The sequence below is a fragment of the Taurulus bubalis genome (genome assembly GCF_910589615.1).
Source record: "Taurulus bubalis genome assembly, chromosome: 1".
NCBI lineage: Eukaryota > Metazoa > Chordata > Actinopteri > Perciformes > Cottidae > Taurulus > Taurulus bubalis.
The window spans coordinates 23,820,692-23,837,220 of record NC_136589.1 but is presented as its reverse complement, the minus strand read 5'-3'; the positions used below and the strand labels follow the sequence as shown (position 1 = coordinate 23,837,220).

General features: G+C 41.9%; 2 protein-coding genes across 2 annotated transcripts; both read right to left on the bottom strand.

Annotated features, from left to right (window-relative positions):
• Positions 1-103: 103 nt before the first annotated feature.
• On the bottom strand, positions 104-5,283 carry atpsckmt (fATP synthase c subunit lysine N-methyltransferase; the record flags this gene model as incomplete). The annotated part of the gene is made up of 4 exons (XM_079229026.1): positions 104-1,190; positions 1,276-1,326; positions 4,391-4,528; positions 5,002-5,283. 4 exons carry the CDS (start codon positions 5,281-5,283, stop codon positions 966-968), a joined length of 696 nt encoding a protein of 231 aa, XP_079085152.1. The 3' UTR covers positions 104-965.
• A 1,214-nt stretch (positions 5,284-6,497) lies between these two features.
• Positions 6,498-15,898, bottom strand: LOC306742385 (neuropilin and tolloid-like protein 1; the record flags this gene model as incomplete). The annotated part of the gene is made up of 10 exons (XM_079224754.1): positions 6,498-7,032; positions 7,832-7,976; positions 8,052-8,165; positions 8,724-8,952; positions 10,204-10,331; positions 10,552-10,593; positions 14,673-14,921; positions 15,018-15,152; positions 15,563-15,634; positions 15,871-15,898. The coding sequence occupies 10 exons, from the start codon at positions 15,896-15,898 to the stop codon at positions 6,498-6,500; spliced, it is 1,677 nt and encodes a 558-aa protein (XP_079080880.1).
• Positions 15,899-16,529: the final 631 nt, after the last annotated feature.

Sequence of the window (16,529 nt, the reverse complement as noted above, 5' to 3'; positions counted from 1 at the left end):
CACCATACATATCATTATTGTAGAACATGATTAAGGTGATCGTGATAAGAATACAGAGAATCACACACAATTTATTTTCACTGCTTTAATTGATTGGATTTCTGATTATGAATAATACATACATACTGATCCGTCCATACACATATTCAAACTCCTAGTTATATGGTAATCAACACATACATATAGCACATGATTCATACGTGCATACAGTACATATATCCTCATAAGTATATATTTATTCGTAAATATAATCTGATTGATTTGGGTGATGAAACACTTCAAATTTGCCGAGACATTTTCTCAACACTGACGCATTTAACTTGTCTGATATATTTGCGACGCTTATGTCTCGCAAGGGGGGGCGCTGTTAAAGTTGCATTCACGGCAACAATGTTGCAAAAACGTTGGAATATTCGCAACGCGTTTGCTGTGAATGACTACGGTATTGACTTCCTCATATGCCTTCATGATCATCTCCTGTTTCTCATTAAAGAAATAAAAAGAGGTTCCTTTGAGTTTATTTGCCATTGTACTGTTAGAACATCGTGGTGTCAGTGCTCCATTATTATCCCTTCTGAAGAGGAGCGGGCGCGCGCATTTATCCAGATGACTGACGTCTGGCTAGAATTAACGAGACCGTTCCAGCGCGGATCAGCCGTGAAGAAACCCAGATAGCCTGATGTCAATCATCTCGCTAATTTAAGCTGGAGATTAGGTCATTTGCTTGACTTTGTTTAGCCAGGTACGAGAAACAGGGCCCAGGTTGTTTTTTTGGAGACACAGTACAAAATACTACTTTCATTGACGGTACTATTTTTCTCACGCACACGATGACTGGAGGCAACTGACTTTAACAGGAGTGTAATGACTCATCGAGGCCGCTGTCAATCAGTGTCTTTTCCCAACTTTATACAATCCCACACTTGAACAGCCAAGCAATTTCAGTTCCACTCCAGTGTTTGCATTTAAGTGTGTGCATCCGGTTTGTCCTCATGTTCTGGAGTCGTCGTCGTCCTTGCCATTCCATGTTGCAGGTGGGATTTAAATGTCTTGGCATCATAGACCCACACAGCGTCTATACCCTCCCCAGCGGTATGTTCAGGGACCCAAGTAGGGAAGGGAAAGCGGCAGGCTACCACCTTGGCTGTACCCGGTAACTCGCTTGCCAGCTTCAGCTCTAGCTGGTCCATCTGCAGATATACGGACAGCAAGAATAAGGATATCAAAAGTAATACGTTGGGATTCTGATAAGTAAAAGGAAAAAAAAGAACTCACCATTTGAGGGACTCCAAATATGACAACATTGGAGTACTGCGCAAAACTGACCTAGCAGCATTCCGAGAGAGAAAGACAGTAAAAAGATATGTTTAATATCACCCGACGTCTGGAACGATAACAAAAAAAAACAGAGGTGTCAAGTAACGAAGTACAAATACTTCGTTACCTTACTTAAGTAGAAATTTTGGGTATCTATACTTTACTGGAGTATTTATTTTTCAGACGACTTTTTACTTCTACTCCTTACATTTTCACGCAAATATCTGTACTTTCTACTCCCTACATTTTAAAAATAGCCTCGTTACTATTTCATTTTGGTTTGTTTTCATTGCGGCTTGTCATCGTTCAAAAACACACACAAAACCTCTCCGCCCCGTTGCCCACAGATACGTGCGCGCGCACACAGGTGAGCGCTGAGCACACACAGCAGCGGACAGAGAGCGTCGAAAAATATTTCGCGTGAAAAGCAGACCGCTATATCTGCGTTTTAAACGCTCCCAGGGTGAAGATGCAACAGCAGCTCTCATGTGAGGAGCACCGGAGTTCTCCTCGCACCGGAGCAGCTCTCTGAACCCGGAGCAGCTCTCCTGCTCCAGGTGAAACGAGGCACGGTGCTCGTGTCTTCTACCAACAATGAGCTGCTGGCTTCACATATTACAAAAGTACAAAGTACACGGATATAAAACTAAGTCATTAATAAATACATGGACAAATGCCTGTACTTTCAGGTAAATGGTTACGGTACGCCGTTAACAGGTTACGCTTGCGCATGCGCGATTTGACGCGACGCAGTGAGCTCCGTGAGCTGGGCCCTATTTCTCGTACCTGGCTTACTGAGTTAGCGGGCTAATTGTCAGGATAAGATGACGTAGGTCTGGCTTTCTCGGTTTCTGGAAGCAAGCTTAGATTAATCACCATAGCAACACATCCAAAAATTTAAACCTGCTCCCGGGCAGGCTTACTGAAATTCACTGGATAAACTGGCCACTCCCACGGACAAAAAAGGCAGCTCACTTCCTCATTGGTGAAGGAGCGATATTAGTTATATTAGTTTTATAGGGAGAGAGATCTTTCAGATCGCCAGGATCCATCCTTTACATCATCATGACTTCCTGCGATATAGATTTTGCCGGCAAGAAATAATTTATTTACGAGAGCTTCTCGAGCCGCGGACATTGATCACCACAAGCGCAGCTGATCGCCCGTCTCAGACAGAGACTATCACCTGCTGCATGCCGCTGTTCTTAAGTTTATTTAGCTCTTAAGAAACTTATGGATGTGTTGAAAGCACTCATAATTATATGACAGTGTTATTAGTACACCATGCATATCATTATTGTAGAACATGATTAAGGTGATCGTGATGAGAATACAGAGAATCACGCACAATTTATTTTCACTGCTTCAATTGATTGGATTTCTGATTATGAATAATACATACATACTGATCCGCCCATACATATTCAAACTCCTAGTTATATGGTAATCTACACAAACATATATATATAGTACATGATTCATACGTGCATACAGTACATATATCCTCATAAGTATATATTTATTCGTAAATATAATCTGATTGATTTGGGTGATGAAACACTTCAAATTTGCCGAGACATTTTCTCAACACTGACGCATTTAACTTGTCTGATATATTTGCGACGCTTATGTCTCGCAGGGGGCGCTGTTAAAGTTGCGTTCACGGCAACAATGTTGCAAAAACTTTGGAATATTCGCAACGCGTTTGCTGTGAATGACTACGGTATTGACTTCCTCATATGCCTTCATGATCATCTCCTGCTTCTCATTAGAGAAATAAAAAGAGGTTCCTTTGAGTTTATTTGCCATTGTACTGTTAGAACATCGTGGTGTCAGTGCTCCATTATTATCTCTTCTGAAGAGGAGCGGGCGCGCGCATTTATCCAGATGACTGACGTCTGGCTAGAATTAACGAGACCGTTTCAGCGCGGATCAGCCGTGAAGAAACCCAGATAGCCTGATGTCAATCATCTCGCTAATTTAAGTTGGAGATTAGGACATTTGCTTGACTTTGTTTAGCCAGGTACGAGAAATAGGGCCCAGGTCTTTTCCTGCTGTTGCGTTTCTCAAAATAAAAAAACAGATCTAAGCTCAATATTGAGAATGAATTGAGAGAGGCCGTATCAAATCTACAACCCCGTTTATAACATATGTGTCGAGGAAAGCAGCTCACTGCAGCCACTAATACTGATACAACCTGATGGCTCACATATCTGCACTCATTCTGTTTTGTTTGGCAAAAAAAATTAAAAGCTTATTGTTTTCCACAATGAGCTATTTAGTAGTAACTAAATATGAGTAATTTTTTGCACAGATAGAACTTACACAAAACATTGTCTGATGGGGCAATCTGATTTACTTGAAAGTGATTGCAATTTTCTTTATTCTGTTATTCATAAAAGCACAGATGAGTCACACAATTATGTTATTTACAGAAAAAGTTTGAGAACCACAGCTTTAAGTGTTTGTGTCGGAGTCGCCGCCGCCGCCTATTTTGCACTATTACAATACTTATAGGCAACTAGTTATCATGTCTTCCGCTCCATGAAACGCATGTTAATGCTCAGCAGTACACATATGGTACTTTAATATATTTGCATTGTAATACAATGTGATCATTTTAAATGAGCATATATGCAGCTGAAACGGGTAGCCTAGTGCATCCCACATTTTTCAACATAACATTTTAAAACATTATAGTCATTATGGCCTTTAGAAAAAGTATTGTTTTGGGGGAGGTGGGGTAGTGCACTATAGGCCTCTGAGACGCAGCTTAAGAGTTTGTCCTTAATGGAAAAAAAACATTCCCCTTACATTACTTTTACTTTTATACTTTTAAGTAGTTTTTATACCAGTACTTTTACACTTTTACTTAAGTAAAAAGCTTGAGTTGATACTTCAACTTTTACAGAAGTATTTTTAAACCCTAGTATCTATACTTTTACTTGAGTAATGAATGTGAATACTTTTGACACCTCTGAAAAAAAGACGTCAACCGCTGTGATCAAATAAATGCATTCCCCCAAAATGGGGTCAGCACTACTAATTACTATGTTATTCAGGTGTCACTGACTTTCCACAGGTCCGAGATGTGGAAGGAGGTGGAGCGGTGGACTCCCTCTCGCATGGCTTTGTAGCGAGAATACCACACCAGCCAGGGGTTCAGCTCAAAGCCGGACGCTTGAAACCCGTGCTTGGCCGCTGCGATCACCTGCAAGGATGGACGGAGGACGAAGGGGAAATGCAATGGATGAGCAACAAACTATGGCAGCATGTAGAGGATGTAGATCCAGTCTGGTATTTACTTTGAGAATGAATGTTTTTTCCCCTGCAGCACAACTCATACATAACATTTCAGAGACTATTCAGTTAAGAACCTTCCTGTTGAAGTCCTATTGGAATTACACCCCTCTCCTCCTCCTTCAATAGAAGTGAACCACGATGTTACACTGACTACATCTCAATTAGCCTGTGGTGACATTATGTCCCACTATACTTTTTTAATCTAGGATTTACACTTTATTCTAGTCTACAGTATGTGTATCTGGGACATTTAGTCAACATATTGAGCAGGTCACCAACATCATTGTTTACTTACATGGCAGTGGTTCTGCTCATCTTGGTGTTAGGGATTTTTAAAAATATTATTATAACCTCTACGCGGTAAGAGAACACAGCACTTACGATCCTTCCATCCCCACTGCCAATGTCCACCAGGGTCCCTGATCTGGCTCGCAGAACCCCGAGGACGTTCTCCACCTGGGCTTTGGTCGCCGGGACGAACGGGAGGCAGTATTTCCGGAGGGCGGGAGCGACGAACGGCGCGGCCACCGCGTACAGGGCCACCAGCGATCCGCCCAGCAGGCCCGTGACAATAAGGCCCACGCGACAGCGGCTCTTTTTCTCCTTGACGTCGCTCTTCAATTGTCCCGCCGCAGAGTCCAGGAAAAGCCCCTCTTGTGACATGTCGCGAGCTAACGAAACGCGAGGTAACTTTAGCTGAACTTGAAGTGCACGAATGACAGCTGGGACTCAGCTATAGTTTAGCTAACCGAGCTAGAAACCCAAACGTAGATGTCATGAATCAAACCTATGTTATTCAGTGCATACCTGCTCATTCTGCAAAGCTAAAAGCTCAAACAATAATTAACAACATAATTAGACACTGAAAAAGCAAAGGTCCTGTTTTTCGTGTGTTCTGATCTGTGCAGCGCACTTTCTCATCCGACGGGATGACAAAGATGAGCGCACGAAGGTTCCCCTCCGCCTTCGTTCCCTGGTCAGTGCCGTGAATGCAAAACATTTAAAAGCGAGGTGGCAGCCTCCAAATAAATACGCACACATTAAATGACAATGCCATAGTGCCATGCAGATTGAAGGGAGAACAAGATATTTAATAAACAAAAATAAATAGAGCCAGCCGTGGAGTCAACAGAAGAAAAACACACAGCAAAAAAACGGGGCAAATCAAATTGAAAACACATCAATAAACATCGATAAATTCATCCGAACAAACAAAAACCCAAAACAAACGAATTAATAGAATATCCCTTTACACCACAACGTACAATATAAGTTCGAAGCCAGTATTATATCTGCAAAACAGTATTTTGCATGTTTCTGTGTGTGCTGACCTATGTGACTAATAGGTTTATGATTCGTCATGTCCTGTCCTTGATAATATCCGTCTATTCCTGTTTGTTTCTGGACCTATTCTCAACACAAAAACTTCAGTTTGTTGGAGAAAACGGAGAGTTGCAACATGTTCCTTGCTTTGGTGATGGCATGATGTCCAAACATATAGAAAACACGTTGACACCTCATTCACAAAATAATCTTAAATATAAATAAGGGACACAAAAAGGGAGCTGTGATGCATAAGAAGGTATGGGAATTCAATTTATCTCTGTGGGTATAAATCCTCTTGCTCTTAAACTCTTCATTATAAATAACTAATGTGTGTGCTTCTTAAGCTCCAGTCCCCCCTATTTGTGTACCATACAAACGTTCCCTTTTATTTGAGACCAAGAAACACTAACAAGAGCTGAAAAGATCAGCATTAATTCCTATAAGTTAAACTGAAATATATTTAATAAAGGGTTAGGGTTTGGGAATGCCACCAGATACATAGTCAAAGTGATGACCTCTTTTCCCCCTATAGCTATATCTGTCGCCTGACATTAGAAGTCGTTAGACAGTGTGCGGTGAACAGCTTGGTCCTGCCCCGGCCCACCCCTGTGGATCTGGTGGTGGTGGTGCATGTGGTGCTGACTGGTGGTGGGGCCTTCATCCACCATCGAATCCTCCTCCTCCTCCTCCTCCGCCCTGTAGCCCTCTGCCCCGTCCTGAGAATAGCTGTGCTTCATCACCAGGATGCTCCTTCGCCCCGATGGCGTGGTGTGGTGGGGGAGGCGCGGTGACTGCTGGCTCCCCATCACTGGCGGGAGAGGCCCCCCGTCGGCTGCGATGGTGGCGTCCCTCACGCTCAGGTTGCTGCGGCTGCCGTGGATGCTGCCGTGCACACTGCCCTGGAAGGAGCCGCAGTGGTGGTCGCGGATGCACTTGGAGGAGGAGCGGTGGAGCTTGTGGAACTTCTCGTAGTCCTCGGCCATGGCGGCATCGTTCAGGTCGCCGGACGGGGCGCGGCGCAGAGTGCAGAGCTCGTAGTGAGGGGGTTCAAAACCAGGGTGGAGGAGGGCAGGGTCAAAATCATCTCTGTGGAGACGCGCGCGCGCACACACACACACACGCGCGCACACCATGTTCAGGAAAACACAAGCAACTCTGATTGTTGGAGTCCAGATACTAGTAAAATGTAGTTAGCGCCAAATGTAGCCAAGTTCTTGTAGACGTTTATGTTGTTTGTTACTCAATGTACATGTTTATGTTTATATACACTTCATATACACTACACTACACATACTTTGAATTTGTTCACTTTCTCGATTGTTTAAATTCAATTTAATCTATCTATCTATCTATCTATCTATCTATCTATCTATCTATCTATCTATCTATCTATCTATCTATTTATCTATCTATCTATCTACAAGCCTGTGATGTGTGCACTAAGGCACTTTCTGAGTGAAGTAAAAAGTATCGAAATATTATCATAAAAATATATTGAAAGTAAAAGTATTCATTACGCAGAATGGCTCAGAATAATACACACATATTGGATTGTTGTTATTATTATTATTATAATGACGTATTAGTTAATTATATATTTATTTAAAAATCAGAATCTGCAAAGTAACTATACATTTAAATGAATGCAGTGGAGTAAAACACTGAAGTATGGTGGAGTAGAAGTATAAAGTAGCATAGAATGGAAATAGTTAAGTTGATTATACATATGTCAACATTGTTTTAAAGTACAGTGCTTGACTAAATGTTCCACCGCTGGCCATGAGCCATTGTCTCTGTAAAAATATGGATTACTGCAGCATGTTTTACCCTCGTCTTCTAAATATGGAATTTTGCCTAGGGATTTGCTGTAAGAAGGAAATCTCACCTGCGGATGATGTATTTCTTGCGTGGTTGTTTGACCTGGATGATGACAGAGATGACGAGCAGGATGACAACCAGGCCACAGGTTACTCCGATGATAGTGATGTTAGTGTGGTCCAGCGTGTCCAGGATGCTGGCTTTCCTCTTCTCTATTAGGGAGACAACACCGACAGGAATGACTATGACGTATGGTCGCTTTCTCTGCCTTTTGTGTCATAGAGTACCTTTGCAGTGATTCTCGTCCCATGGGTAAACACAGTTCTGGATACCGTTGCAGACCAGGGTGTGGTTGATACACATGTTGCTATGACAAAAGAAAGTTTCCGCTTCACACGGAGCTGAAGGAGAAAAGGCAAGAGTCATGCAGCTGTACACGGTAGACTGAATTATAGGTATTCGTTAGAATTCGTTACAATGAAGACGGTAATGTAGCTGACATGCACTTGCTAACGTTGTATGTTCATGGGAATGGGATAGCCACAGAAGCTAACGTTGCAATTAGCCATTTGATCCATTGTTCACTTTAAATTAGTTTTATTAATAAATTAATGCTTTCATCTCTACGTTCTTGATTTAATGAGAAATAAACCACTAAAGTAACTAGAGCCGACATGATCGAATGAACACCCTAATTATCAACACAACTGTCATTCATAATTTGTCGCTAGCCATGCCCCTTGAAAGTATTGTGCAGTTTTCTGATTTGGACTAATACACCTACAAAATAACCCTTTTCAATAATGTTTTTTTGTGACATATTTAATTGTGAAAGCAACTAATATATTGAGAATTAAAATGCCACTGGGGAAGCAATATAATTTCATTGTTGGGACCTCTACTCCCACATTAAGAATGGTGCGTGCCTGTAAAAGAGAGCTAAATGGTGATTCACTCACGCTCATGGAAAGTTGTGAAGAGGATCCTGAATTTGCTCTTCCTGCTTCCCTCATCTGCCCACATCCTCACCACGCCCACAGAGGACACCAGCATGACATCGTTGGCCACCGTGGAGCAGAACTTATTCTTCAGGTGCTCGACCGAGCTGCTGCCGTCGTATATGGCAACAAAGTTCCGCTTGCACTCATTCGAGTTGTGCATCTCATACTCCAGAAAGCGCATGTAGATCTGTGGGTAAGAGGCAGAAGGCGTATTACACATTTTTTTAGACAGCCAATTGACCCTTCTCTAAGACCCGCCCTCCGCTGCTATAGCAATCGAGCAGTCAGAGGTAGTATGGAGCCCACACTGTCACTAACTGCTCTACCTGAATAAATCGTATCAAATTTTTGGAAAAAGCAATTTCTGAGAGTAGAAGGGTCTAGTATGCATTTGAAAGATATATCCAGGATTTCAACCTGCATTCATCATTCATATTAATTAATAATATATGAGTATTAATAGATAAAGATAGAAGCTAAATTATACAGATCACAGTGTAAAAGTGAACCAAAAGGCGATCAAGACAGAAGACAATTAAATGAGGTTCCTGTGAAGCCTGGTAGGTCTTTATTTACTGTTACAGGGTAAAGCAGCATGTTTAGACATTCAGTATACCTCCAGTAGCTAGTGTAGCATAGATGTGCTAACGCTAGTTAAAGATATGCTAAAAGTTATTTTCCTTCCAGGATCGATGTTTGAATAACTTGACCAACTTGAAATCCACTTGCTTGAAAATTATTAAAAATGTTCAACAATTGCACGAAAGTCTACAAAGCAGAGTCGGACATTGGCCGCACCCTGGTCAGAGCTGGCCGATGCTATGCTATGTACCCCGCACCTATTCTCGAAAGAAAGAAAAAAACTTTAAAAAAACGTTTCCTTAATTATCTCTGCAACCACATGGTTGTTTAACTTCATTTAAATTGCTACAATACCGTAACCCTTGTGAGAAGAGACATATGGTTTAAAAACAATTATTTCCTCCTTTTACGCAGATGCTTCCAACCTCGCCGTTACTGCGTCGGACAATGCATGTTGTCCAAATCAAGCACAAGTCACATTTAGTGATAACAAAACAATCCAACAAAACTGCAGCACTGAAACACTGCGGTGCACACACAAGACATCATTACATTACATTTAGCTGATGCTTTTATCCAAAGCGACTTACATTTTTGCTCAATACACCGCAGACATAGCAACGGGGAGCAATTGGGGGTTAAGTGTCTTGCTCAAGGACACAACGACAAGGACTAGCGGGGCCGGGGCTTGAACCACCAAGCCTCTGATTGAAAGACGGGCATGCTAGCCACTTAACCTCAGTCGCCCCAAGTAATGCGTTGGAATTACTTGTAAACTCATGAGAAGTGTTGTGAGAAGGACAAACATGGCACACCACCACACAACAACACAAACAACAGTTTGACATGTACAGACCCTCGACTTTGGTGGGGCCTTGATGTACCACCTGCAGTCTACAGCCTCAGTCGGCAGTGCCCGGCCCTCCCCGGCAATCTGGGTAGATTCCACAAAGCCTTCCGGGCCGCTCATCTCAAACTCACAATCTGCGGATAACAATATTGTTGTGTTTATCAATATGAGATTGTAAAAAATAGTTTACTCAATATTATCCCTTCAGTAAAAATGAGGACTAAGTCACATTATATAAAAGTAGGTCAACATCTGTATGTTGACCTTTAGCTGCCACAGTTAAACAGTATCTGCATTTAACCTGCAGCAGGTCTATAGGATATTGTGACATAATAACATAAATGAAATGCTCACATGGCAGAGCTGGCAGTTCCCCTTGCCCGTTGAACTCCGGATCTAAAAGCAGAACATAATGTTCAAACAAACAAATCAATTTTGGAACATTTACTCAAGTCTCTCCACAATCAGGGGTCACATGCAAATTAAACAATTTTAAACTTGTACTTCACATGTATGGAACATTGGTATTGATAGAGGTGAGTACCAAATGTAAATCCTTTGTATGGATTGGAACCTGGATGTTATTTAAAACTGATCATTTCTTAATATATTTGAACCTTCAGTGAAGTATTCGGAATGTGCGTATGCAATATTCACCGCATTACATTTAGCCCAGAAAAATAATCTGATGCCCAAAAAATACCACAGAACAAAAATGATAATATTAAAGACATATTGCGAAACAAAATCACAGCTGGACCCGGCTTACACATAATCTATGTACCAGTGCATTCCCCCTGCTCTCATTTAAACTCCCCAGATGCCCTTCATCAAAAGAAAGAGGAAAAACACACACAATTACTCTTCCCTGTCTCACAGCGAGAGACAGGGAGGAGAAATTGTGCTCTAAACCTTTGTGCTGATGAATCTACTTGCTAGGTGGATTATAAATCCTGATATACCGGTTTAGTTGGGGATGGATTAGGCACCACCAGCAGTGGCAACCTGGTCATAAAAATGTTCCTTCTTTTTTGTTTTCTAAATTCTCCTGGAGATAGTTTGACGTTGGGTCAATCCCAAATAATGCCCCGTATCAATTGACACCCAATAAAATAAAGGAAAGAAATGTGCTTGAAAGGACACGGCGTGGAGTGGAGAGTGAGTTTATTTTAAAATCTCCCACATCTTTTATCATAATGCAACACATTGGTCAATACCTGTGGTGTAAGAAGAGCAGGCAATGGACTCAAATCAGGGGGAAAAAGGAGACTTATTAATCCTCTCATGTTTCTTACCCCTGCCTCTGCTTCAGGTTTGTCCAGATTATTCCCAATCATTCCTACATGTAAGTGTGTGAGCGCAACAATGCCACTCCCACAGGCTTTATACCATGGGAGATATATGGGGGTTTATGTAAAGCCCTTTAAATATCTTAATATTATTCAGCTGGAAGATGTGTGCAACAAATGTATACTATTGACTATTGGATGCTTAATTTTCTAGAAGAACAACACATTTACAAGCCTACTGACTAGGTTATATATTTAGTTTCTGCTAAATTACTTGCGCACACCCAGAGTGAGCATAAACTGGAGGAACACATGCAATGTTTCACAATGTGTCTACAAATATCCAAACTAGACAACATTAGATATTAAAAACATTTAGCTGTAATAACATGAGCCACCGTAGACCCAAGACGTTTTTATTTTAATCTTGCACGCATATTAACGTAAGAAGAACACAGTTTGGTCACATTGTTCACAACTTGCGTAACAAAACCTGATCAATGTAGTGCGCATCGACCATTTCAAAATACTGCAGTTCATAAAAAAAGTGTGTAAGCATTCATTTTCTCCTGCCACTAGTGATCAGAGGAATTAGACAGGAGATTAGCATTTGGCACGGGAGACTCATTGCATTTGATGTAAACAGACAAGTATCTTACGAAAGGCATAGTTCAAGTTTTCAGGAGCCTGTTTTTTTAAAGCTGGGTAATGTGTTCTAGGTAAGTTGTTTGGCTATATGTGTTCATATGTATTGACAGCAATCAATAAATCGAATGTTCAGATACCAGGAATCTGACAGTCAGTGTTGCCGACTTCGCCGCTAGATTTAGCAACTTTTGGAGTTAGCCCTGCTAGCTACCTTCATCATAAAAAAAGTTGTCAACGCTGGGTTTTTCGATTGGATAATTCTTAATGTCCAAGCATTTCTCAAAAATTATAAATGCTTAATTATGCTTAGTAAGTTGTTAACAGAGTAAGGTAAGATGCCCTGTAAAACATTCGTAAGAAAAATAAATGTTGTCTGATATTTGCAGAATACCCCACCCCCTGCAACTTAAAATGTGTGAGGCGGACTCACAGGACTATAGTCTAAAACTGGACCATCCCTTGCGGAATTAAATGACAATATGCAGAGGCTCACTTATGTTTGTAAGAAAGAAATAAGGAAAGAAAGAAAGAAAGAAAGAAAGAAATAAATAAAGAAAGAAAGACGGAGGGATGGGATGCAGATTGATCTTTGCCCCCCCCCCGTAGGTGGCCTATAAAATCTGCTGCTAATGAAGCCTCTGCCTTGGACTCCCTTAAGCTGCTACTGCGGCTCAGCGCTGACAAGCTGTATTCCCCTGAAGACAAGCTTTCATTAACTCGTGTGTGTGCGTGTGTGTGTGTGTGTGTGTGCCCGCATGCAATGTTACGCGTGTGCGTGCGTTCACATAAATGCTCCCCTCGTCAGCTGCAGCTGCTGTGACTGCCCTACAAATGGAAATGAGAGTGCAGTCCCAGCAGCGTGCCGCCAGAACAATATCAAAGTCGCAATACTATTGTACAATTTTTTTTTTTGACATCACATGCAAACGTGTGTTTTAATTTGAATACGTGATTGGGTCCAAAGAGGTAACTAGTTGCAGTTGTGGCAATGCAGCAGCCAACAATGTGAAACTCACTGCATGGCGGTGGATTGGGAGACAGTGCCAAAGAAAGGAGTTGAAGGGCTTAGGGTCATAGTAATACTCTCAACATCAACCCTGCCAGCCAGACAGAGCGGCAGCTGGTACGATACAAGATCAGCTAAATCGCAGAAAAATGCAAAATTTCACGAATTAATTGATATTTCCCACTTTGTTTGCCACACTCCCAAAAGGAACCGAGGAGGGAGGTTAGCCTCTCAACAAAGACAATCTGTTGTTTGAGAAAGTGCCTCACAATGACATGTGCTTATGTGATGTTAGCGTGACAAAGTCCACGTATAGGGTGGGGGAGAGGTCGGGGTGGATCGTATGAGAACGCTCTCCTTTTTAAAGCATGGCCTCATTACCACCTCTACCAAGTGATTAGCAGTACCCGGGACAATTTAAATACTCAATGCTTTTATTTCACACAGAACATAAACAGAAAATTCAACACTTTGGAAAAAGTTCTTATTTTGAATTTAACCAGCCGAAACGTTGACTTGATTCCAGAGTTTTTTCAGTGATTAAAATGTGTAATTCATGAGAAACTCAGTGCTTATTGGGACCAAGAGAGCCTATGAGCCCACAAACTGTGAAAGAAAGGCAACCCAGACAGTTTTGTTTGTGTGTGTGCTGCATCCAGTGGCGGGCCGTGGTTTTCTACCTGCAGCTTCAGTCATAGTCTCGATCAGCTGTTTAACAAGCACAACATGTCCCCTTTAAGTGACAATGAAATGCCAGGTCAGATTATAACCACTGGAATTTTAATGCTAATTTTGTTAAATGAGCAAATAACCTTTTTGAAAAATATCTGTCAAATTGAACATTATTATCCTCCATGAATTATATTATGTGAACGAAGAACAAATTGGATACACTATTTTTCTTTCTCTCTTCTTTTTGGCAAAGGTCAGAGGTCCCAACAAACATGTAGTTCTTGGTAGTAAAGTTTTCTTAAGAGCAAGAAGAACGTATACTTTCTCAATCCTGCAAGGGCAATAAAACATTTTCAAAGGCCCAATATAAGTTTAAGAGTGACCCAAAACTGTAAAGTTGCCGGCCTTAAAGCCAAAATGTTGAGCTGAAAAATGCTAAGACACTACAGTGGCAGAGCCAGGTGATGATTGGGTTCATTGCCACAAGAAAACCCTTTCACATTAATCATATTCAAGTGATCCATTGTTCATATACAAAAATACTGATTAATGCAGCTTAAAACTTTTTGAACCCTAGGGTCCCCAAAAATAGGGACCCTTTTATATCAGGTCACAAGGTACAAATCAAGAAAAAAACATGGTATAAATCCCCCCCCAAAACAAAAAAAAACATGTTAGGTATCAAATTAAACATATAAATCAGGACTACAATAATATATAATCCTCATGTACAACCACTAAACACAACTCAAACAATAAATAGGATTAGGGGTTAGGGTTAGGGTGAGGGCTTAAAGGGCTACAGGCCATATTTACTAAATGTCTATAAACACGCATTGGTAGATTATTTTAGTTCTCACCTTGCGTGAAGTTGTACCGGGCAGAGAAACCGATGGCCTCCAGTTCACCATCGGCCACAAACTTGATGTACAGGTACCTCCCGCTGGAGCGGACGTATGCCGGGCTCTCTTGCCCGCAGAATCGACCGAGGATGGGGGAGAAACCGAAGGGCCCATCGCGGACCTCGATGTGGTCGAACTTACACTCCCAGGACGGCTCGATGGAATACTTGTCGTCGAAGAACAAGTCGATGCACTGTCGGGGAGCGGCTGCAGCAGGAGGGGGGCGAGAGGTCAGAGAGGTCAGGGACATGGTGAAATTAAAATCAGCATGGGGTAGAAAGTGAGCGAGAGAGAAGGCCTCACCTTCTATGATGTAGACACATTCCCTCTCAGGAGGGTATTTCTCAGGGTAGTTGGGTGAGGTGAAATACCCCCCCTCAGGCTCCTTGACCCAGGCCCCACACTGCCCTGCTGGTGTCACACCCGAGTTGTTCTTCACTGGAGAAACAAAGGGCGACAGGCAGCTGAAAGCGTCCAGCCAGCACATCACCAGCTGCACAGCTCTTTGTGTTTATCGTTGCTTCTTTTTTAGAAGTCTTAGAATGCAATTGAGAGAGTGGAGTGTTTAAAAAAAATATATATATTTTACAGTTCAAATACTAACTTGTTAGCGACACAAAGCTAAGTTAGTTTCACGTTTTTAAATGGTGAGAAACTATATGAAAGAGGCACAAAACTACTCTGTGGTTAGCAACCGGAACTATATAGTGAGAACATATTTCAGCTTTTTTTCATGTTAGATTTTTAGTTTTTGCACTGCTCTCTACTAATGTGCAAACAATACCCAAAGTCTGAGAAGAACGGTTGATGGTGAAGACTGAGCAGTGACTCGGGATGCGATGATGTACCTTGAGCTTTTATTTTGGTAGCTGAGGCACCAAACCAAGGCAGTTCAGGTGAGACGAGGCTTGCTGCTAAAGCTGAGAGAAGAGAATTTGCCACAAAGCTGCGTAAACTTCTTTTCTAACAAATACAAAGTCTTAAACCACACCAAAAAAAACACAACAAAGAATATTTACACAAGGAGGCACACCATCAATAAAACAGGATTATAAACCAATTATACTGATTATTTTTCCTCCAGGGCACAGATTTTAGCGCGTCTACAGTCAGATGTTTGCCTACATTATAACACGGAGCATAACTGTGAACTCACCAATGGGCAGCAGAAGTTTGTGCACCATTTCTGTTCCCTGAGGATGAGGAGCTCACTCACAAATGTTGCCATTAAATAGTCGTTGATCAGACGTCCCTTCCTTGGGGAAAAGTGCCCATCAGTCCCTCACAAAATGTGCCACAAAGAGTTCTATCTCTCTCTTTCTCTCTCTCTCTCTCTCTCTCTCTCTCTCTCTCTCTCTCTCTCTCCCTCCGTCCCCGGGAGCTCAAAGGATTACTCTACAAACCTTCGCAATTTTTGCTCCACCTTTAGGCTGCATTAATCCTCTCAGAAGATCTGCGGCCATTGACAAGGCTGCGCCCCTTCAAACTGGGCAGAGGCAACTGTGTGTGTGTGTGGCAAATGGACTGTACTTGTATAGCGCTTTTATAGTTTCCGTCCACTCAGAGCACTTCAACACTGCTTGTCATAATTCACATCAATTCATACACTGATGGCGGGGTGCCTCCACCCGCCCGTCAGGACTCTCACTAACAGCCGTACCCATTCACACACAGCAGGGCCCTGTTTCTCGTACCTGGCTAAACAAAGTCAAGCAAATGTCCTAATCTCCAATTTAAATTAGCGAGATGATTGACATCAGGGCCCTATTTCTCGTTCCTGGCTTACTGAGTTAGCGGGCTAATTGTCAGGATAAG